The sequence below is a fragment of the Aspergillus eucalypticola genome (genome assembly GCF_003184535.1).
Source record: "Aspergillus eucalypticola CBS 122712 chromosome Unknown BO83scaffold_9, whole genome shotgun sequence".
Taxonomy (NCBI): Eukaryota; Fungi; Ascomycota; class Eurotiomycetes; order Eurotiales; family Aspergillaceae; genus Aspergillus; species Aspergillus eucalypticola.
In genome coordinates this window covers 528407-549436 of record NW_020290283.1, presented here as the reverse complement: position 1 = coordinate 549436, position 21030 = coordinate 528407, and the positions used below count along the sequence as shown (strand labels likewise).

At 49.7% G+C, this 21030-nt stretch overlaps 9 protein-coding genes across 9 annotated transcripts; 5 read left to right on the top strand and 4 right to left on the bottom strand.

Annotated features, from left to right (window-relative positions):
• Nucleotides 1–488: 488 nt before the first annotated feature.
• On the top strand, nt 489–2686 carry BO83DRAFT_463452 (DUF341 family oxidoreductase; the record flags this gene model as incomplete). The annotated part of the gene is made up of 8 exons (XM_025537354.1): nt 489–530; nt 613–1204; nt 1278–1401; nt 1690–1735; nt 1797–1815; nt 1872–1955; nt 2018–2455; nt 2523–2686. The coding sequence occupies 8 exons, from the start codon at nt 489–491 to the stop codon at nt 2684–2686; spliced, it is 1509 nt and encodes a 502-aa protein (XP_025389293.1).
• A 1703-nt stretch (nt 2687–4389) lies between these two features.
• On the bottom strand, nt 4390–5766 carry BO83DRAFT_377500 (uncharacterized protein). The gene is made up of 4 exons (XM_025531010.1): nt 5313–5766; nt 5095–5236; nt 4858–5018; nt 4390–4792 (listed from the first exon to the last, which is right to left on the bottom strand). Exons 1-4 carry the CDS (start codon nt 5470–5472, stop codon nt 4437–4439), a joined length of 819 nt encoding a protein of 272 aa, XP_025389292.1. The 5' UTR covers nt 5473–5766; the 3' UTR covers nt 4390–4436.
• Nucleotides 5767–6032: 266 nt separating this feature from the next.
• Nucleotides 6033–7564, top strand: BO83DRAFT_377499 (glycosyltransferase family 32 protein). The gene has a single exon (XM_025531009.1). It carries the CDS (start codon nt 6129–6131, stop codon nt 7248–7250), a length of 1122 nt encoding a protein of 373 aa, XP_025389291.1. The 5' UTR covers nt 6033–6128; the 3' UTR covers nt 7251–7564.
• Nucleotides 7565–8175: 611 nt separating this feature from the next.
• BO83DRAFT_463447 (uncharacterized protein) lies at nt 8176–10472 on the top strand (the record flags this gene model as incomplete). Its single annotated transcript, XM_025537353.1, has 5 exons — nt 8176–8227; nt 8579–8742; nt 8796–9224; nt 9285–10103; nt 10140–10472. 5 exons carry the CDS (start codon nt 8176–8178, stop codon nt 10470–10472), a joined length of 1797 nt encoding a protein of 598 aa, XP_025389290.1.
• Nucleotides 10473–10856: 384 nt separating this feature from the next.
• Nucleotides 10857–12678, top strand: BO83DRAFT_358694 (MFS general substrate transporter). Its single transcript, XM_025529321.1, has 3 exons — nt 10857–11492; nt 11550–12297; nt 12363–12678. Exons 1-3 carry the CDS (start codon nt 11060–11062, stop codon nt 12547–12549), a joined length of 1368 nt encoding a protein of 455 aa, XP_025389289.1. The 5' UTR covers nt 10857–11059; the 3' UTR covers nt 12550–12678.
• A 197-nt stretch (nt 12679–12875) lies between these two features.
• BO83DRAFT_387770 (uncharacterized protein) lies at nt 12876–13600 on the bottom strand (the record flags this gene model as incomplete). The annotated part of the gene is made up of 3 exons (XM_025532734.1): nt 12876–13087; nt 13164–13444; nt 13518–13600. The coding sequence occupies 3 exons, from the start codon at nt 13598–13600 to the stop codon at nt 12876–12878; spliced, it is 576 nt and encodes a 191-aa protein (XP_025389288.1).
• A 1410-nt stretch (nt 13601–15010) lies between these two features.
• On the bottom strand, nt 15011–16249 carry BO83DRAFT_436528 (NAD(P)-dependent alcohol dehydrogenase; the record flags this gene model as incomplete). Its single annotated transcript, XM_025535965.1, has 2 exons — nt 15011–15969; nt 16033–16249. The coding sequence occupies 2 exons, from the start codon at nt 16247–16249 to the stop codon at nt 15011–15013; spliced, it is 1176 nt and encodes a 391-aa protein (XP_025389287.1).
• A 788-nt stretch (nt 16250–17037) lies between these two features.
• BO83DRAFT_377498 (dimethylaniline monooxygenase) lies at nt 17038–18543 on the top strand. The gene has a single exon (XM_025531008.1). The coding sequence runs from the start codon at nt 17056–17058 to the stop codon at nt 18469–18471; it is 1416 nt and encodes a 471-aa protein (XP_025389286.1). The 5' UTR covers nt 17038–17055; the 3' UTR covers nt 18472–18543.
• A 64-nt stretch (nt 18544–18607) lies between these two features.
• BO83DRAFT_335735 (MFS general substrate transporter) lies at nt 18608–20384 on the bottom strand. Its single transcript, XM_025528424.1, has 3 exons — nt 20110–20384; nt 19514–20041; nt 18608–19449 (listed from the first exon to the last, which is right to left on the bottom strand). Exons 1-3 carry the CDS (start codon nt 20373–20375, stop codon nt 18654–18656), a joined length of 1590 nt encoding a protein of 529 aa, XP_025389285.1. The 5' UTR covers nt 20376–20384; the 3' UTR covers nt 18608–18653.
• Between the last annotated feature and the right edge of the window lie 646 nt (nt 20385–21030).

Here is a 21030-nt window from a genome sequence, read left to right as displayed (position 1 = left end):
ATGGGATGTCTAGGGGCCGAGAGAAATACGTGGGCCGTAAACCTACTCAAGAGCCATCGACGATGGTGTGGAAGACAGTGGTAGTAGTGTGACGCCAATGAGGCATCGGAACGTGGAGGAAAACCGACGGCATGCAGCGAATGTGTCTTCTGTGTAGCCTTTCTTTCAGCATTCTTCTCTGTTATTTGGTCAACTAATGAATTCAATTGGTTAGATACCCTGTTTCATGCTTGTGTATGCAATGTGTGCTTATTGGGATACATCAACCGACTCTGTCACGATATGATGCATGGGCCTAATGCATCATGTCGAGTAACTCGGAGACACTACCCCAATGGCTTCCCAGTTTAGGAGTCAGCAAACCTTCCCCACATTCTCTGGCGAGCAGATAAGTATGCCAGCTCTCAACAATTGATTCTTCTCTTTTGGCTTGTCTTCTTACTTCCCATCTATGAATAGTATAACCAATTATCCCAAGCACTTCTGACATGCATTTCCTCTGCCTTCACGGCGCCATCGGCAACACCGAGGTGAGTGTTCATTATTTGGCAATATCATACTAAGCAAATGGATTAAGATGCTAACAAGCACAGACTATCACTATTCAGTTAGGTACTTGCAGTCCTTCATCTACAGATTGTCCTTGCGACTTATTATGTTATTAACGATAAGCAACTTACAGCACCACTATTGAAGGAGTTAAACACCGATAGTTCAGCAACAACCTTTCACTATCTCAACGGTCCTCTCCTGGTTTCTCCTCCCCCAGGGTTCGAGGCGTATTTCGGTGTGGGACCGCATTACCGGTGGATTGATGACGGCCAAAAGCCCGGAAAGTCCACGATTCGGCGCGTCCGGGACCTGCCAACCAGCGAGAGCAATGATGATGCCATGAGGGAGGTCTTAGGGGATGTACACTGTCGAAACTATACGGATCTCATGGATTACATTGAGGGTGTCTTGGAGAAGAACCCAGAAATTGGCGGGATGATCGCCTACAGCGAAGGAGCTGCGGCAGCTGCGACGTATATTCTCGATGAACAACGTCGACATCGCGAAGACGGCCGCGAGCGCCAAATCAAGTGTGCCATGTTCGTTGGAGGCTGGCCGGCCATGAGGCGAGACACGAAGGGGTTCATCCTTGCAGATGACGGCGGGGATGAAATGATCGACATTCCCACGCTTCATGTCCTAGGGGCGAACGGTAGCGACAATCCTTTATCTTATTTACTTTGATTTTTCGATTTCAGGTTTCAGCTAACTTTTTTATCATTCAGACCCTTACCGATATGGCTCGGAAGCACTCTTTGAGACCTGCGATCCTGATGCAGCCGAGTTCTTTGATATGGGCAAAGGCCATACTCTTCCACGGTCGGGGTTGGTGATCAGTGAATTAGCGCAGTCAGTGCGGGACTTGTTCAGAAGGACGGAGTAGTCGAAGGGATAAGATAAGTAAGGGGTTGGGAATTTGTATTTCTATCTAAGTTTCTACCCCTTGCGTGTATATGACCACTGTGATGGGCCCGATCTGCTGGTGAGAAACGTGATCTAGCTCGTATATAACTGACTCAGAGACGTGCAACCCGAGGAAGGGGTACACGCGTATGATAAGGCTGTAGAATCGTATTTGCACCGACTGCGCTTTTAGTGGCAGACACCCCACCCAGGAACTTTCTTCTCCATCTACAGAAAAATGCGATTTCTATGCCTCCACGGCTCCATAACCAGTGCTGAAGTAAGTCGTAATTTTCTCTGCGAAGAATATTGTACGCCACTGTACTGATATCAAGTCGCAGACACTCAGTGCCCAGTTAGGTATGAGAACGATTGCTACCAGTGAGGCACTTAACCCTTAACTCATGTGTGACTAGGGCCTTTACAGAAAAACCTGGCGGCCGATAATACCGCTTCATTTTATTGCGTGAATGCGCCACATGCCACAACTGCCCCTGGAGGTGCGACATCAGTTCGCCACATCAGTCTATGAATCGACTGAGGTATGGCTGACAGAGCCCAGGCTACATAGAATATTTCGGTCACCCACCTCACTACCGCTGGCTTAATTACGTTGGCGTTGGTATTGATGCCATCTACGACACTGTCCGCGGGGCGCGAAGCAAACAACATGCTACTCCAGAGGATGCCTTTCGATCGCTTATACCTCCTGAGCTTTCCTGGGTCAACTATGAAGATGTTCTGAGATATATTGAAGAGACACTGGAGAAGAATCCCGATATCGAGGGTCTCCTGGGATACAGTGAAGGGGCGACTGTTGGGGCGGCATATATCTTGCGCGAACAGATGAGGGAACAGGAGACCGGCCGCACGCGGCAGATTAAGTGCGCGATCTTTCTCGCTGGGATCCCCCCAGTCAAAGCGGAGAATGGGTTCATATTTGCCGATGAACAAGAGGAGATGATCGATCTCCCCACTGTCCATATCGTTGGCGCAAATGGTGCGTTTCCCTTGTGATATATGGGCATGTTTGACCGTTGGCTAATGGCTCGCTTTTGCACGAATAGACCCTTTTAGGATAGCCGCGGACTGTCTATACAACATTTGTGATCCTGATAGCGCTTACTTCTTTGATACTGGCAAGGGACATACCATCCCACGTGGAGGGCCAGTGATCGATGAGTTGGGAGACGCAATTCGAGAATTGGTTCAGAGGACAAAGGAAGGGTGATAAGTAGATATACAAATTTTGTTTGGAACATATTCATACAATTGAGGATCTATGCCAAATTAAGCGATGATGATCGGTGACACCAATCACAGGATGTCCTTGAACAGAACTGAAAATATATAAGGCCGCCATACATTAGTCCTAATCCTTTAGTTATGATAGCCAATGACCCTTAGCAAAACTTGACCTCCTACTCTAGCATAGTAGTATTTGTAGGGGTTTTCTCCTATACTTAACTATATGGCACTTCAAATGGAAATAAAAACAATGATTGGGCGCGCCCCGGGGGAGGGGGGGGGGGGGGGGGGTGGGTGCTTATAACAAGGCAATATATTCAACATCTTTTCCTTTCTGGACGATACGATATTTCCTAGACATGAGGTGGTTTATTAAAATATCTCGGAAATTTTTGCACATTTTAGGCTATATGATCTATCAAAGAGACGGCTTGAATTTATAGGTGGAGATGTTGCCATGTGCGAGGAAAACATTGACGCTTTGGTCTTTGGAATTTCTATGATCATACGGATAACTCCGAGGGACATGCATATGAGCATGGAAAATCTATTCGGGAGCCGACTGCCATGTTTTAGTGGGGCGAAAATTATAGAGCAGAAAATGTCTTATCTCCTCTAATTTAGCCAATTGACTTAGCGTACGAATAATGGTTGCTACGATGTCGATCGCTGTTCATTATAAATCTAGCGCAAGCGCCATGATAACCCCCAGATTTAATCATTCCGTTTACAGTACAGCTCGACAGACAGGGCGTTGGTCCCACAACCCTCACGTATAGCCGCCTAAGATTCATATATATAATCTATTATTTGCATATACAGCTAATAGACGTTAGAGAGCATGGCTCAGCCTGCTTAATACCTAAAATCGGACGTTCCATCGATGTTATCAGCAGCCAGGGCTCGGAGGGATTGGAGGCGTAAGCACTAGCGCGAGCTAATCATGACTCGCCCAAAAATTAGCTTGGGCACCACAACATTTAGCGTGTAACGCGGGCCTCGTGTTAATTTTACGCTCCCTATCGTGACCCCTAATATATATTGGTAGCCGCTTATTATATTGTCCGTTGTAAGTGTCTACTCCGTAGTGTCTATTGGCTAAAATGAACACCCCCTGGCCAAAATTTGCACCTCTACCCCTGTCTGTTCGGACAGCGATGGTTGTTCGCTCGTCTTTTGTGCGCGGAAGCAGTTTAATAGATTTCTGGGAAAATCTCGTAGCCGTCCAATCACACATGTGACCTAAGAGTTGTCTAGCTTGTTTAACCATTCTTATGCGGCCTTCAAGTACCTGCATGACTAAGACATAATGATGTATCCGAAGTAGATAAAGATCTCAAGACGCTGGGCATACAAGTGCTAAGATTATATCATTGAGTTTAATATACGGACATAGCATTTTGCTACCTCGCAATATCTTGTGGCTGCACCGATAGGGTAGAATTTGGCCAAGTGGCGATCGGACCTCTGTACATGCCAAACCTACAATATGAGAAGCAGCATATCACGGCTAATATACTTCCAGTAATATAAAAGGACATTGTGCAGTTTGGGGCTGAATATTTACTGGTCCATGGTAAGGGGGTGTAGCAGGTCTCAGGTTTGTTAGGTGGCGTCGACCAGGATCCGAGAAAAGGATCACACGAAAAAGCCATTGAGGCCATGCACAGAGTCTCATAATTACCACTATAGTGCTTGATATTATTATAATTATCGTTAATATTATCCCGGTTTCAACTCAGCTCGTATGGCCCCACCCGGCTTGTGGAGGTAGAGGGCATTTCGTGCACCATCCCCGTGAGGCTTTCTGTCGGCAGCTCGGAAACCGTCCGCGCTCCCGGAGAGACACTTTGGTACTCCATGGCCTGAGGCCCTCGGGTTATCCGGCGGCGTAGGAAGAAGATCACTGCGGCTGCAATAGCACCAACGCCTACCACAGCGCCGATTACAGGGCCCGCAATCCACGCTTGGCTCTTTCCGGAAGAAGATGTGGATGTTGAAGACGGTGAAGCGGTCGAGGTTTGGGTCGCGGAACTGGTTTGTGTGGCCATTGAGGTGATCGGTGCGGTGGTTGCACTGGCTGTGGATTCTATGTGGCAAAGTTCTGGTGAATCTCATTGTGTCTAAAAGGCAATGGAATGGGATGGGATATACCTGAGGTGGCTGGTGTGGCTGAGGTCGTCGTTGCGGGCAGCTCTCGATAGATTGTGTACGCAGACCAGAATTCAGCGCAGAAGAGGTTGTATGCGGATGGTGTAGCGTAGGGTTCGGATTGATATATGGTCATGGTTTGGCATGACATGGACTCGGAACCACTAGTCAGACACAAGGTCGAGTTGTGTATTAGCGACATCGTGTCTCAACGTATGAATTTGATGATTTCAGACATACCAGTCCAGGGTTTTATTGTCGACATCGTAGTAAAGTATGTTCCCACTACATGCGGTAGCCCAGGAACAGGTGACAGAAGCGGTGCAGCCGGCTGCATATTGCCCGGAGGTCGACCAAGTGCCCGCATCAGTTAGGGCTTGGGCTGCAATTGACAGTCAGGGTAAGCGATGATGTTCAGCTCAAACAGAATAGCACCGAGGTGGTGAACAAGTACTGACTGGTCGTTCCCAGATACCATCCCATAAAATGGGGACTGTCCTCAATAGAAGTATTCAACAATGTGGTTGTCTGACCAAGGCTTCCCGGGAGGGAGAGCATCATCACCCACGAGAGTACCTGCCATGCCGCAGGGACTTCGGGTATCAAGAGCCGCACCATCATTTCACAGACCCGACGATTCAACTGGATCCTTGGATACCCTCACCTCACGTATGGGGATGTGCATGGGCCCAAACAAAGACTACCAGATATAACGGGTTATTCATTTTCCTGTGCGGAGATTGCGCTTATGTATTCGTTCCTTGTCCAACATCGCTAAGAGGCACCACTAGTATCTTAATGCCGACTAACAGAGCCTTGGCGCGGCGAAACCTCGCGTGGCCGTGATACAGCCACACTTTAATGCTCGAGCACCTCAAGGGTACAGCATTATAACTATCTAGCGAGGCTACAGGCCTCCCAGGATTCTGACCAACTCAACTAGCGGTGGGCCGGTGCCTCTCAAGTAAATTAAAAGCCTCGCGACCCCTCTCCGGTGACACCCGGCACTAGCAAGACTAAGGATCTTTTTGCCCTCCAATCAAGACAAACCGTTGATGACCCTGGTGGGAGCACAAACTTAATTTCCCTGACTGTTAGCGCCCGCGCTGAGCCATCATGGAGCGATCCTCGAACCGTGGCAATGGTAGTAATCCCACATTGTTCTTAAACAGATGGACGGCTCTCCGCTGAGGCCTGGAGCGCCGAGATTATTTCTCACCTCTCCTCACCTAAACACCCATCCCCATGAAATCTCCTCATCTCTCCCAACATCGATGCTCCCTTCCACCCTAAAATCTTCGCGCTATGGGCGCTTTGTTATCTTGACGATCCCGCTGCTCGTGTTCAGCTGCCTGCTCTTCTTGACGTGGGACCCACTGCCGGGCCGACTCCGTCAGCAATCCCAAGCCCCGACAACGTCACAGTCCGATACGGTAACTCAGGTACCACAACCAGTCGAGCCACCAAAAGAAGAAGCATCGCGCCCTAAACCACCAGTATCTATCAGTGATCCATCCACCTCGAACCCGATTGCTGACATTGCTGGTGGTGATGCTATCTTCGGTATAACCGACAAGCTTTGGCAATCCGCCAAGAATCCCCACCTGAGCGACGACCAAGACGAATGGATCAGCAGTTGGCTCGACAAGAACCCATCCTTTCGATATGAGCTCTTGACTGATGCCTCCGCTGCCACCTTCGTTCGTACTCATTATGCCTCGCGACCAGATATTATCGAGGTCTTCGAGACCCTCCCGATCCCGATCCTGAAAGCGGATCTCCTGCGATACCTGCTCGTGCTCGCGGAGGGGGGTGTCTGGAGTGATTTGGACGTTACCTGCGATAAGCCCGTGGCTGATTGGGTTCCAACTGAATACAAGAATGCAAAGATCGAGATGATCGTGGGCTTGGAGTTCGATTTTGAATGGCGCGGGGAAGGAACGGAAGTCGCATCGCAGTTCTGCAACTGGGTCTTCGCGGCACCCCGCTCATCACGCGTCCTCCAGGTGGTGGTGGACTCTGTTGTAGCCCAGATCAATGAGATTGCTCTAATGAATAAGGTGCAGGTGAAAGACTTGACGTTAGAAATGCTGCCCATCGATGTTGTTAATGTGACGGGGCCCAAGATCATGACAATCGCAATCCTTGACAGTCTGAAGAAGCTGCTAGGTCGGACGGTTGATGATCGCGACTTCCATGGGATCAAGAAACCCAAGCTCATTGGAGATGTCCTAGTCATGCCTGGTGTGTCCTTTGCGGCGTCCCAGAACGGATACCCCCAGGATCAAGGAGATGCGCTGGTTACGCATCACTACGCGGGCTCGTGGAAACAGGCTGATGCGGAGGCTAAGGAGAAAAAGAAGCAGAAACAAAATGGGAGAGACGAAGGCGTATAGGATTTCATGAGCATTGGATTATTAGTAGCTAATTTCCGGGATTGGCGTTGGGTTCGCGTTTCAGCATTTTGTACAGTTGCATACTTCTAACCCATTTTCATCTCTTGGCGACTCATTCTGCTCTGTTTGTCTGTTCCTAATTTCACTCCGCAATGAGACCAAACTTGCCTGTTCGTTGATTTTGGTTCAGTGATCCCAATCTCGCGCTGGTAGGGTGGCCTCGAGGTACTAGATTCACGATTTTTTCATTCCCGGCCTTGACCCTGGATGATACTATATATAACCGCCAACAGAAGGAATTCTGCTTTGTCCACCACCACCATTTGTGGTAATGCAAAATTTAGATTTCTGTGTCTATGACTAGTAGTACGATGCTCTTGGCCATCATCGGAGAATGCTCGTAGAAGTGCTTGGAATTGTTGATATTCAAGGTTTATTAGAGTGACTTAATTTCGGCTTCCCATACCCACTTACTTCAAGGGCACCGCGATCATTAGCAACGCATCCAAGCAGTAAACTCTGCAGGACACTATATTACCTGAGGCCGAACAGAAGCAAGTACATACGACCACAGGGTGTGGAAAACAGGGCTTCCCGTCCGCTCAGCCGTACTTAAGCCACACGCCGGGAGGTTAGTAGTTGGGTGGGTGACCACCAGCGAATCCCTTCTGTTGTATGTTTTTATTTTTATATGATTTGGGGACTCTCCTCCCTTTATTAGGGACAATCCAACAAGTAAGGTCACCGATATAGCAAGCAATTGAAACGATGTGTACTTTTGGTGGATTGTCGCGGTGTAACAACCAGGGCACCACTTATAGTTCGATTTCACCTACGTTATGTCAATGTAGGGAGCGGCTCGCATCCTGGCGCCAAGTTTTTCTTGGTAGTCCATCGGCGTGTCACCAGCAAGAAATGCTACGAAATGTTGTATTTGGTTGATTGTCAGTCTTCTATGCATACGTCCATTTCGGAGGGTATGAATTCTGCTCTCATAGTGTTTTCGTGTGAGTACGTGACCCTAGTAGAATCGTTTCCAGTGTCATCCCTAGTCATTTACCCATCGTTTCGAAGAGCCGGATGTACGTGCATCCCAGTCCAACGCCGCCGAAAGTTATGTTGGGCGCCATCTGACAATATACGACGTGCTAGATAACTAGTACGGAGGAGACTAAGGGCTAAGGTTATTGTCATCACGTTAGCGCAATCCAACTCAAACTGGGCGGCGCTTGGACCACTTCGATGATGCATCCTGACAGAAAGACTGAGTTGAAGTGCTGCTCAATCGTTAGTCAGCGTCCATATCGACATTGAATGACTCTTTGGAGAAGTCAAGCTTGCCTGGTCGGAGTACCGGGATAAGAAAATGGACCTTATGAACGCCGCTGTCGTGACGGACAGTGCCTGGCAATTCGCCCGCGATATGGTGAAGGAGGTAGAGGCTGACTGGCTCTCTACTCACACGCCGGCAAGAAATGATGTTCAAACACTTGTTGAAATCTCGCCGTCATGAGCCGGGGCATCTCCGCAGCTCCATCCACGGAGGTTGGCCTGTCATACAACAAGAACATGGCTGATGTAGCCGATTGGTGCTATGTGCCTACCAAGGTTCTGCTTGACGCCTTTGCCAATATCCTCCACGACAATCATCAACCAGTCTTCAAAAAGGGCTATTTCGGTACCTATGACCCAAAGGCGGACAGGGAGCGGATGTCTGTGGGCCAAAAGTTGAACGAAGACAAGATCATCCTTCTTTCGATCTTGCCCGAGTTCTGCATGTTTGACACTTTCAAATTCAGGACGCCTACCTCGGACGCTATCACGCAAGGTCTTGTTGAATTTTCCAAGAACAGAAAAGTTACTCTATGGCTATGCTTTGCCTCCCAGACTTTCCTCAACATCCATCACATCATGCGACACAGTACACTTGGTGCATTCGGAGACCTTCGAATGTCGGGACTGCGCATCCAGAAGGTCATTAATGACTACCTGAAGCTGTCCGAAACACATCCCCAGCCCTAATTTTGGGCAAAGGAGGGCGACGAAGAGATCCAAGGTAATATTTCTACCGAGAACCCCTGGATCATACAAGACGCGTTCCTCAATCTTCGGGTCCTGTCTGGACTCGACAAAACCGGATCATGGCCTGAGAAGCACGCACTTTTATCGCAGCACTCTATCCTCTGCGGACTGATATTATTCCACCTCAATATTAGAATGCAACGTGTGGGCCTGCAGCTTGTCACCCAATGGTATGACGTCCAACAGCTGGCTTTCTTGCACAATCCCGTTATCAATTATGCTACGCGCAAGGACGTGAGATGGCCCGATATGGATGCTTTCATCAAGATCCATGGCGAGTCTCATTTCTTCATTGGTTCGCGGCCCCAGAACGCCGGTGAATCGCTAAACAGGCTTGAACTGGCCACAGGTATCTCATCTGCTGCCAATTTTGCGCGCGATTCCCGGAGTAAACCCTTTCATGAACCGGATGGCAAGAATCCACGCTTGCTCAAGCCTACCACTGCAGTTGCGAACTTGTTCTCCCCCAAGTATGTTGAGGGTCTCGCGGAAGATGCCGGGATCGTCAACATTGACCGGATCCTGGACGAGCTCTCACAAAAATCCAAACTTGAATCCTCGTCCTGCAAGGGGCTCAACAGAGCTAATGCGGAGCTCTCGATTACCCAAAAGTGGTCTAATACCCGCAATATTGACACAATCCATCTTCTAGCCTTCCTGAAGACCAAGCTTTACGAAGAGGAGCCTGTCATCTTGTACAACTACTTCGGCATGCACAAACGTTCCGTCGAGTTACAGCGATTGATCCGAGAGAAAGAGCATCACAGATTTGTTCAATAACTTACGGCCGGGTACATGCCTGATGAGTCCTTCATCTCCAATATCGTCCTTCTCATCCACCATGTCGCGCGAGGCTCGGCGCAAAATGTACGTTCAATGGGACTCGGATCAGGGGACGTGGAGTTAGTGAGTCGTATTGTTATAAGCTCTGGCGACGTCACGCGTGAATACCTGAAGAAAAATGGTGATGTGGCATGCAAAGAGTCGAGGGTGTTTTGCAAGAACAAAAAGCCCATTCAAGATGAGGTTGCTGATGATGCGGGCGAATCGGACGGGCTGGTGACGTCTTGGTTGCATCTTGAGGATGTTCTGGGTCCGAAGGGCGTGGCCTCGCTTATGACCGGAATCCCGATGGCCTAGTCTCAGGAACCGCCCAAATTGCCGACTACTTGCCAAGAACTTCCGCCCGTCTATTTGAAATCTCTGCCTCATTTGTTATCGCCAATATTTATGACTCAAAACTTTTCTTGCCCAGGCTGAGCAAGTATATGACGATGGGCTCCAACGATAATAATGTCTCGTATCCTTTGGCGTGCGCCTATTTTTATAGGTGGTGAAGAGTGGGTGACAGGCCATTGTGGAGCCCCCAAAGCTAGAAATCCTTAGTTAGATCCTGAACATCGCCCCCAAAGGGCACCGATGCGGCGACTGATCCCACGCCGTGTGATATCATGGTGAACAACTACAACGTACAACGTAGACAAGCATAACTTCGACTCTCAAGCAACAGGTTGACAATCCCGACAAAATGTCGCTATATTCCCATTTCCATTTGTCATGACTTGGCATTGACTCCAATCACGCAATATCCACAGCCCCACCCACAATACGAATTCTCCTCGTTCATCCCCAACCCCAAATTTTGCCCAAATATCAAGACTTCCCTCTTCTCAGTTATCAGATCAGATCAACCACGTGGCGAGTGCCCTTCTAAAGGTTTCATCACCATGGCCTCACCCCAGCCGCCTAACCGCTTCCTGTCGGTGGTCCGGTCGATCCCCTTCCAGATCGCCATCGCCAGTGGTGTTTCCTTCACTGCTCCGGGCATGTGGGATGCCTTGAACAACCTGGGTGCTGGAGGTGCCGCAGAGCCGTATGCTGTCTCAGCTGCAAATGCCCTGCTGTATGGTCTGTTCGCAGTGGTTTGTATCGCTGCTGGTGCTATTAACAACCGTATTGGGCTTCGCTATGGCCTGGCGCTGGGCGCCATCGGTTACCCTATCTACGGTGCCGGTCTGTATACGAACAACTACTCGCCGACGACCTGGTTTCTGCTATTTGGAAGTGCTTTGTGTGGTATTTCGGCTGGTTTCTTCTGGGCTGCCGAAGCGGCTATCATTATCGGGTACCCTAGTCCCAAGGATAGAGCGTTCTACCTAGGTGAGTAACTGGATTATTGGATTGGGTCCTGGTTATGGCATCTAACAGCTTCTCTAGCGATTTGGCAAACCGCCAAAGCTGCAGGCCCTATCGTTGGTGGTGCAATCGAACTGGGCCTTAATGCTCAAAACTCTGGCCAGGGAACCGTCAGTGCAAGCACGTACATCGTTTTCATCGTGCTCATGTGCCTCGGACTTCCTATCGGTCTGTGCCTAAGCCCAGCAGAGAAAGTCCAACGTAAAGACCGGACTCTGGTTGTCGTTCACACGCAAGCAACGTGGATGGCCGAATTCAAAGCTGTCATTTCGCTGCTCTTCACCCGCCGTATTGCCATGCTGATGCCGGCCTTCTTCATCAGCTACTTCTACAACGGCTTCCAGAGCACCTGGCTGACCGACTACTTTACTGTTCGCTCACGGGCTTTCTCCTCATTCTTCACCAACTTCGCCGGCATCACGTCTTCCTTCCTGATTGCCACCTTGCTGGACAAGCAGTCTATCCACATCAAGACGCGGGCCCGCATAGCGTTCGCCTCACTCATTTTCGTGCTCGTAGGCACCTGGATCTGGGCCACCATCCTGCAGTACCAGTTCTACTACGAATACACGGACCCAGTCTTTGACTGGTTCAAGGGCGGGTTCGGCAAGACATACGCTCTTGTATTCTTCTGGTCCTTTGGTGGCCAGGCTTTCCAACAGTTCCTCTACTGGCTTGTCGGGCAGTACACTACCGACCTTTCTTCCCTGTCTCACCACTGCGGTATTCTCCGTGGATTCGAGGCTCTGGGACAGACTGTTGCTTGGGCGTGAGTCCCATACCTTTCCCGTATCTACGAAAGATATGTCCAGCTAACTAACGAATCACATCTAGTATGCAATCCGAAGGCAACGCCAACCACTTCGTCAGCATCGGCCTCAACTTCGGCATCACCTTGCTCTGCGTGATCCCCACGTGGATCATCATCTCCGAGCTCGAGCATACCCATGAAGTGGAGGTTCGCGCGGAGGATACCGCCAAGTCTGTCGATGATAGTGAGGCCGAGCCGCAGACGGCTTAATTTTACTAACCTGTATAATATCATTTTAGCGTTTTCAACAACTTATGCTGCCTTTCAGCGAGGCGTTTGGGGGTTTTAGTCGAGCAGGACTGGACTTGATTCAACAGCATGTCGGATTTCTTATGAAATATTGGTGGTGGGTATAGTGGTAGAGGGGTTTATATTTGAAGGGGGAGAAGGGTGAAGAATAATTTAATATACTATAATATTGACTAGAGGTGTCAATGCTACGAGTGGTTTTGTCCACGCATGCTTGAGGTTCTAATAGTAATGAAGGCGTAGAAAGAAGAGGGAAAGATATTGTATCATTTGTCGATGTGAAGGGACTAGCTCACCCGGTGGTTAAAGGACGGACTGCAGACGCAGGTTTCGATGGAACTAAGCGACATATGGAGTCGCAGAGGTAGATACAGCAAGTTCTGTTGATGAGACGGGGCTGATCGAGCACGGGCACGCCTCTCCTTGGGATCAAAGGAGACACCGTAGTGATAAGCAGCGTTGATATTGGTGTTGATGTCGCTCAAGATATCGTCGATCGCTATGATATTGATGAGTGATCAGAATCTCGTTTAGCCTCCCTCTAGATATACTCTGGAATGAACTGGTTGACTTACTGATAGGACTGACGCCAACATTATAATCACCAGGACCCTCCTGCGTCTGAAGATACACTCCACCATCCAGCCAATAATATTCACTATGCCAGGGGTTGTGGCCATTCGTGAACCACACATATCCATCGGTATCGCCACCGGGGCCAGTAAAGCAATTACCACGAGGGTCGTTGCAGTAAGGGGCAGGAGAGTCATCGCCCATCTGGTATCCGCCGCCGCCGGCAACAGGGAGCCAAGTTCCGTTGGGTTTCATGATGATGTCGGCCGCTGAACCGGAGTGTCTAAAAAGCGAAGAGCCGAGCTTAGTATGGTGTAATCGACAGGTATCATGATGTTGCCGTTTGTTGAACTCACTTCCAGTACTCAACCTCCCACCGAAGGCGCAAGTAGCCGGTACCGCGAAGAGTCACAGGTTCGAGCTGTAGAAAAACTCCCATTTCCCACCTTGCAAAAATGAACGTGCGCTAGCCGATTGACTTGCTTCACGGAGGGGTCCACAAGGAGTACCTAGGAAGCCGGGTTGAAAGGGGACATAGTTGCCAGACACATATTCTACCCCGGTGTTGGTTCGATTGGTGATGGGTGTAACTGCTCCGCTACCATATGCGAACGCTGTAGCTGCACCGGAGAGTATATTAGACCATTTCATAATACTAAACGGAATTTTAGAAAGGTGTTCCTGGAGCAGATGAATGTACTTCGTAAACAAGTCGGAAACCCGCAGAGTATTTGGTCCATATTCGTTTGTTCAGGACTGAGCTTCAACTTATAATATGATGGAATGCTAGTACTCACCCCTGGTTCAGGTCCACTCGCCGTCAAGCTTCAGGTTCCGCTCGCAAACGAGATCTGTCACGCAGATAGACTGAGGATTACGGGGAAAGATCGGCGGCCTAATTACGTATCTAAGCACCCTTCCCGCGCGTTACGGGCCCCTACACTGGCTGTGCAGACGTCTTCGCATCTCCTAGGAGTGGATCGAACAGACGGAGTGTTTCAAGGGTCTAAGCGAGTCAATGACCGGGATGTGAACTGATTGATAGGACACGGAAGGATAGGAGACCCTCGTTCATCGGCCCTTTAGCCCTGATTTAACTCCAGCTACATCAGTTATCTGATCCGGGCTCTTGTAGCCGTTGACTAGAAAAGGGGAGCTTCTGAATTGACGCCAGCTTCTATGCTGAGATAAATGTTAAATTCGCGGCTTCGTCTCCGCGGTCGGTGGGCCATGTCGGTCGGCTAAACCAAGCTGAAATACCGACACCGTGTACACGCTCGGCGTAACTTTCCATGGAGAACACATAGGGGGAAAGCTTTTGGTAGTTAGAACTAGGCTAGCTTGCTACCTGATCATGCCATCGGTTAAACCTCGACATAATGACATATAAGAAATGACACCCGCCGAGCTGGGCCGTACCACTATATGGCTACATGTTGCTCACTCCTAAACCACTTCTATCTCGCTTTCACGTCACCCCTGCTTCGATTGGCCGTGACCGACATTTTTTTGTTCTCTCTTTATTGAACATATGTCAACCGAACTAATCATGAAAGCGGACAGACTTCTAAAACAGCTGAGTGGGATTACCAGGAGGATTCTGAATCTATATTCTCCGTATCAGAGCGAGGAAGAGGACTTATTGGAGTCCAATCGCTGTATGTTCCATATTTTACGAAGATGTGGAATCCAGTGCTGCAATAGTGAAGTCTATAGCAGTTCAATATTTGGTGGCCGCCGGTACTGGGAAACGTATGGAGGATCATGTGTATATTTCGTCTGCCATGAGCTAGATTGGGATTAAGGAAACTAGGAAGCACACAGTGGACAGAAAGGCTAAACAGTATATTTACCATAAAAGAACCGGTTTGATGGTCTTCCCACTCTTCATGTCGCTTATCGCTGTTCTGTAGTCCTCTGCTTGATAAAAGCCCACCATCTCATGCAATGGTAGTAGTCCTGTCTTGATCCACTCAATCATCTTAGGCACAAACGTTCGAGGAACAACGTCTCCCTCCACGACCCCTATGTATTGCTTTCCAGCGACCATGAACTCATGAACCGGAAGACTAAGCAATGTATTTTCTGGTGCTGTCCCAAGCTGAACAATCCTCCCCTTGTTAGCTGTCATGCGCATGCCCTCGGCGATCAACTTCGGCACCCCTGTAGTTTCCAACGTCACGTCTGCGCCTAGATCATCAGTAAGGGCAAGAACCGCCTCTGTTACATGATGTTCATCAGCATTCGGATTGATGCGAACAACATGCGTGGCCCCAAGCGCCAGCGCCAACTCGAGACGGGCCTGATTTCGGGCCACACCGATGATTGTCCTGCAACCAGCGATACGCGCTCCCATCACCGCACTCAACCCAACACCTCCCAACCCGAGCACAGCTACAGTATCCCCAGGCTGTGCGCTTGCTGCGTTGATAACCGCACCTGCACCTGTCTGGACGCCACATCCCAATGGTGCCAGCAGCTGAAGGCCCTCCCGTCCCTCCACCAGCCCGGAGACATTCACCACCGATTCCTCCTGCACTAGTGTCCAGCTAGCAAAGCTCGATTGCCCAAAGAACTGTCCAAAAATGTTCGGCTCCGTAGAGACTGTTGACAAGTCCGCATCAGCGTCCCAGAAGACGCGGTTTGCTTGAGTGGACTCGAAATTAATAGGATCGAAATTGTGACAGTGTGCAGGATGACCTCGACGACAGCATTGGCAGGTCTGACATGCGGAGAATGATAAGAGCACTGGGTCGCCGACTCGGGCTGCGGTGACTTTGGGCCCGACCTGACGAACATATCCGGCACCTATAGAGCGATGATTGTCAGGTTCTTTTGAAACCTATTAGCATAAAGGAAGTGAGTAATTACCTTCGTGACCCATCACTCGCGGATAATGTACACCATGGCCACTCTCCAAACCAGCAAAATGCAGATCAGTGTGGCAGACACCTGAGGCAACAACCTCAACAAGCAGCTCATTCTCCCGGAGCGGTCGCAGCGTGACATTCTGAAGCTTCCAACCGCCGGCCTGGAAGGGGCCATGAGAGACTATGGCGCGTCCGGTGATTTGCTGTGTGTCTGCCATGGTGTTACGAACAATCTTTTGTGATGGGCTACATGTTCGGTAGCCGTGGGCTTATGTACAAATGAGCTTCTAGAATCGTTGCTTGCCGATTTCAAGGCCCGGAACGAGTTCATGCTGTGCAAATTCCGGTCGGCATGCCGAGATGGGGTCAGATGTCTTTCGTTTGATCCGGATTTCCGTCTTCGAACGCCCGAACGGGTCCATTTGCGAGATAAGACTGGTACGGATATAAACTTATTTTTAAGCTATGCTTGCGGATGTTTCCAAGGTTTTGAAGTCGCGGTGCTCTGCTAGAGAAGAGGCCAGGAGCAGAGCCCGAACATTCACTTATTTTTTTGCAACAGCCGACTACCCATGCCGCACGGAAGTAATAAGACAAGAGTAATAACCAATGATATCGGGAAGCATGAGAAATTTCTGCCTAAGGCATCAAATGTCTTGTTTAGGCAGCGGAATCAGAGAAGGACATCACGGGGTCACTATAACCCTCATAGGGAATGTATAGAGTAATCACTTCTAGACTATCAGTCACAGTCGAGGTATTGCGTAAAAGTAGAGATAGCAATTCCGATGACACCATCTGCCGAAAGATTTGGTATGCCATTGACCACTTATCATCCCCGAATCTGCCTACGGCCGGCAAACCAACTGCATGGCTCATGCTAGCGTCGATCACGCAACGGCAATAGCACGCAACATGATGTCTCCAAGGGATGATTTCCCCGCACAACTGCCAGTATATATACCGACGTGAGGGCTGTAGGATGTATCTGTATTCCACGTCACATCAATCTGCAAATGCAAACATGACACCTAGATATCGTCGAATTGCCGTCATTGGCACAGGCCCTTCAGGCCTCTCCGCCGTCAAGGCTCTCCATGACGAGAATAACTTTGACAAAATTCGGGTTTTCGAGAGGCGCGACCGTGTAGGAGGCATCTGGCACTATGACCCAACCCCAGACCCGTTTCTTGCCCCCGATAGCCCATCACAGACTCCCAACATCCCCAGCAGTCTTCCCCAGTTCACCTCTCCACGCCCGGAAGACACCAGTGCCAGAACAGGGATTTACTCCCACCTCGACAGCAATGTCGGTGCCAAAACAATGGCTTTCACCCACACACCATTTCCCGAAATTAACTCATCAACCTCAATCAAAACCTTCGGCCCATCCAATGCCTCCCGTCCGTTCCGTACCGTGGCCAACTACCTGGAGGACCTCTTCATCCCCTACCTGCACCTAGTCTCGCTAAGCACGACAGTCGAACGGGTCGAGAAAACCGGCCACGAATGGACCTTGACCCTCCGCAAAACCGGCCAGCTCTACCGCGGCCTAACCCAAGACTACTGGTGGACCCAGACCTTCGACGCCGTAATTATCGCTTCAGGTCACTACAACGTGCCTTCCATCCCATCCATCCCAGGCCTATCCACCACAGCCTTAACACACCCCCAAGCCTTCGAACACGCCAAGGCCTTTCGCCACGCCGACAACTACGTAAACAAGCGCGTCCTCATCATTGGCGGTAACGTCTCCGCCGCTGACCTGGTCACCGAACTCCACGAGATCGTCTCCGGACCCCTCTACATCAGCCAACGCGGAATCAACCCCGCCCTCGAGAATGCCTGGACCCTGCCCAACGTCGAGCGCAAGCCCACTCTATCTCGCCTCGAACCTACCACGGCATCAGGAAGCAAAAACAACACCGTAACAGCCCACTTCACCGACGGCACCAAACTCGAATCACTGGACCGAGTTATCTTCGCCACAGGCTACACCACGTCCTACCCCTTCCTTGTCCCGGACCTCGTCACGGCTAATAACCGCGTTGCGGGATTTTACCAGCACATCTTCCGCATCTCGGACCCCTCACTGGCTCTGGTGGGCCAGGTGCGTGCTGCTCTTAGCTTCCGCGTCTACGAGTACCAGGCTGTTGCGGTGGCGAGGTATTTCTCTGGCCGGGCGAAGGAGCTGCCGAGTCAGGCGGAGCAGGATCGGTGGGAATTTGAGAGATTGAAGATTAAAGGGAATGGGGTTGCGTTCCATGAAATCAAGCCGGATTTTAGGGAGTATTTCGAGGCGTTGTTGGACATTGCGGGTGAGGGGGCTGGGTTGCCGCCGTTTGAGGACAGGTGGGCCGATGAAGCATTTGAGATTTTGAAGGCCAAGGATGAATATTGGTTGAGATTGAAGAGAGGTCAGAATAGGGCGAAGTTGTAGGGAGCTACTATTGCTCTAGGATACTCCTATTGGCGATTGGTCAAATAGAATGTTTGTTGGCAACAGTTTGCGAATCCAATTCTGTTGTTATTTCTTTACTATATAACTGGTCTTCACTATCTGTTTGTTCTATCTACCGATTAATATTTTTGAATGTCACAGACAGTCATCCCCGCGAAGACTTAGACCCCCAAAGATCTTTTTCGTCCCACATTCCCGATCTTCCGCAACCCGATCGAACTCACCACCAAACTGACAATATTCATCACAAAAAGGAACCAAAAGGCCGCACGATAGCCCACCATCAATGCCTCGGGACTCTTCTTGTTCTCCGATTGAGCGTACTTATCAGTGACGCTATTTGCGATCAACGCCACCAATGCCAGCCCAATGCTTCGACCGAACTGGGACACTGTATTAAAGACGCCGGCAGCCAGCCCCTGTGTCTCCGCAGGAAACATCCCAGCAATCAGAATAGTCGAAACCGTGAATAGAACATCAGCTGCGATTGGGTTGAGGCACATGGCAAAGAATGCACTGCGCCAATATGTCCACGCGGGATTGATAAGTGATATGAGCAGCGGCGAAAGGGATGAGAGAATAGTAGCCCAGTTAATCAGGGAATCAGCGCGCACTCGATGCAAAATCATGCCAGTGACCAGACTTGTAAGTACACCCATGACAGTTACTGGGACGAAGCGTACTGAAGTACTGAATACTGAGAGTTGCTGAACGTCTTGGAAGAAGAAGTTGGCTATTTGCTCAAAAGCATTGAATGCACCCCAGATCAGGAATACGTTGGCGCAGATGCAAGTGAAGGCTGAGTTTTTCCATAACGAGTTCTTGATTAAGGTGGGACAAGATTGGTGCTCTTGTTGACCTTGCCAGAAAGCGAAGAAAACCACGAGAATGACGGACAGGAAGAGAAATATAATGGTGCTTAATTCGTGGATCTCTGATACATCATCTGTAATGACCCTAACATAGTGAGTAATTCAAGTTAGCGGTACTTCGTGTCAAGTCAATCTTGGGTTATACGAACGCCAAAGTATATGAGAGTAGAGCCAGAGCAGTACTTGCAGTCAGAGCTCCGATCCAGTCAATTCCGAAGAAGAAGTTACGCCACGAAACACCCTGTTGCCCAGAAGTCCTGCCGGGCAATTGCCGTACCGATAGGAGGAAGACCGGGGTATTGGCAATGGCTGCGCTGTAAAAGCCCCAGCGCCAGCTCACAGTGTCTGCAAAAACACCACCCAGAAGAAGTCCGACACCGAATCCGATGGGTTGACCCGATCCCATCAGAGCAAAGGCAAGATTCCTGAGCTGTCCGGATGGGAAGTGCTCAGCAATGATACTCATGGCAGACGGCATACAGAGTGAGGCCGCGACACCAGAGATGATTCTGAAGATTATCAGTTGGGTTCCGGTTTGAGCGAGGCCACAGGCCATCGAAGAAACACTCTGTAGAAAGCATCCCGCGAGTAGAGTTGCTTTGCTGCCTACCGCATCGGAGATGGCACCCGAAATGAGCAGTGTGCATCCTGTTCCGAGGGCGAACATCGATACTGGCCTATTTTATCTCTTTGTCAGTTCTGTTTTCTGTTTGATGCGACCACAACGCAAAGATTTGTAACACACCATAACTCCACTCCAGGACTAAGGTGCAGATCCGAGGAGATTTGTGGAACAGACACGGTGACAAGACCACCCAGATAGGAACTACTGAAAGTGATACAGGAGATACAAAATATGATCACAGGAGCGTTTGGAGGCCCCCGTGGCTCGCTATCTGGCAGGAGAGCCTCATGCTCAGAACTTGTTTGCTGCGAGTTTGGCTGCTCTTCTTGGTTATTCTCCTGGTTAGATGGAGTGGAAAGTTTGTTGAGAGTCGGTTCTTGCGACATGGTATGTATGAATCATGTATGTATGAAATAATCAAGTCTATCATCAAGGGAGCAGAGAAGAGAGATTATCTATACGCCAGGCAGAGAGGAAGACGTGGACGAAAGAAATAAACCCGGAAGAAGCGGCAGTCATAATCTAAATGGCTACCCCACTAGTCCGTAGGGCCGAGCAAGACCCTGACCAACTCCTGCGACGATTGACTCTTCCCGCTCTAGAACTAAGTAGAACAAGGAAAGAAAGTCCGAGCGGCCTGGAGCTGCTTGCGCGTTTTCGGGACTCACATGTCCTTATCTCGGCTAGCGATACCTACTATCTACTCCGTTGTGAGTAGATACTTGAGCGAGTAGTAACTCGCAGTGGCTCTGCTATAGAGTAGATATCTTCTTCCATGCATTTGTTGAAGGGGGGCGTTACCGCCACACCTACCAGGTTTCTTCCATACAAGAATTCGCTCATGCCACACCCCTGCCTGCTTTCTGCTTATCGTAGAGAGTAAGGCTTAGACCTTACAAAACAAAGTCTGCTCCTAGTACGGGTAGAAATATACTGCCCAACTTTATGATTCGTTGTAGGTGTAGGCAGTAAATGTATACCTCAGGCAGGTAATCAATTTTCTTTATGATGTAGACTGGAAGGTTTCTCCCCGCACTAAAA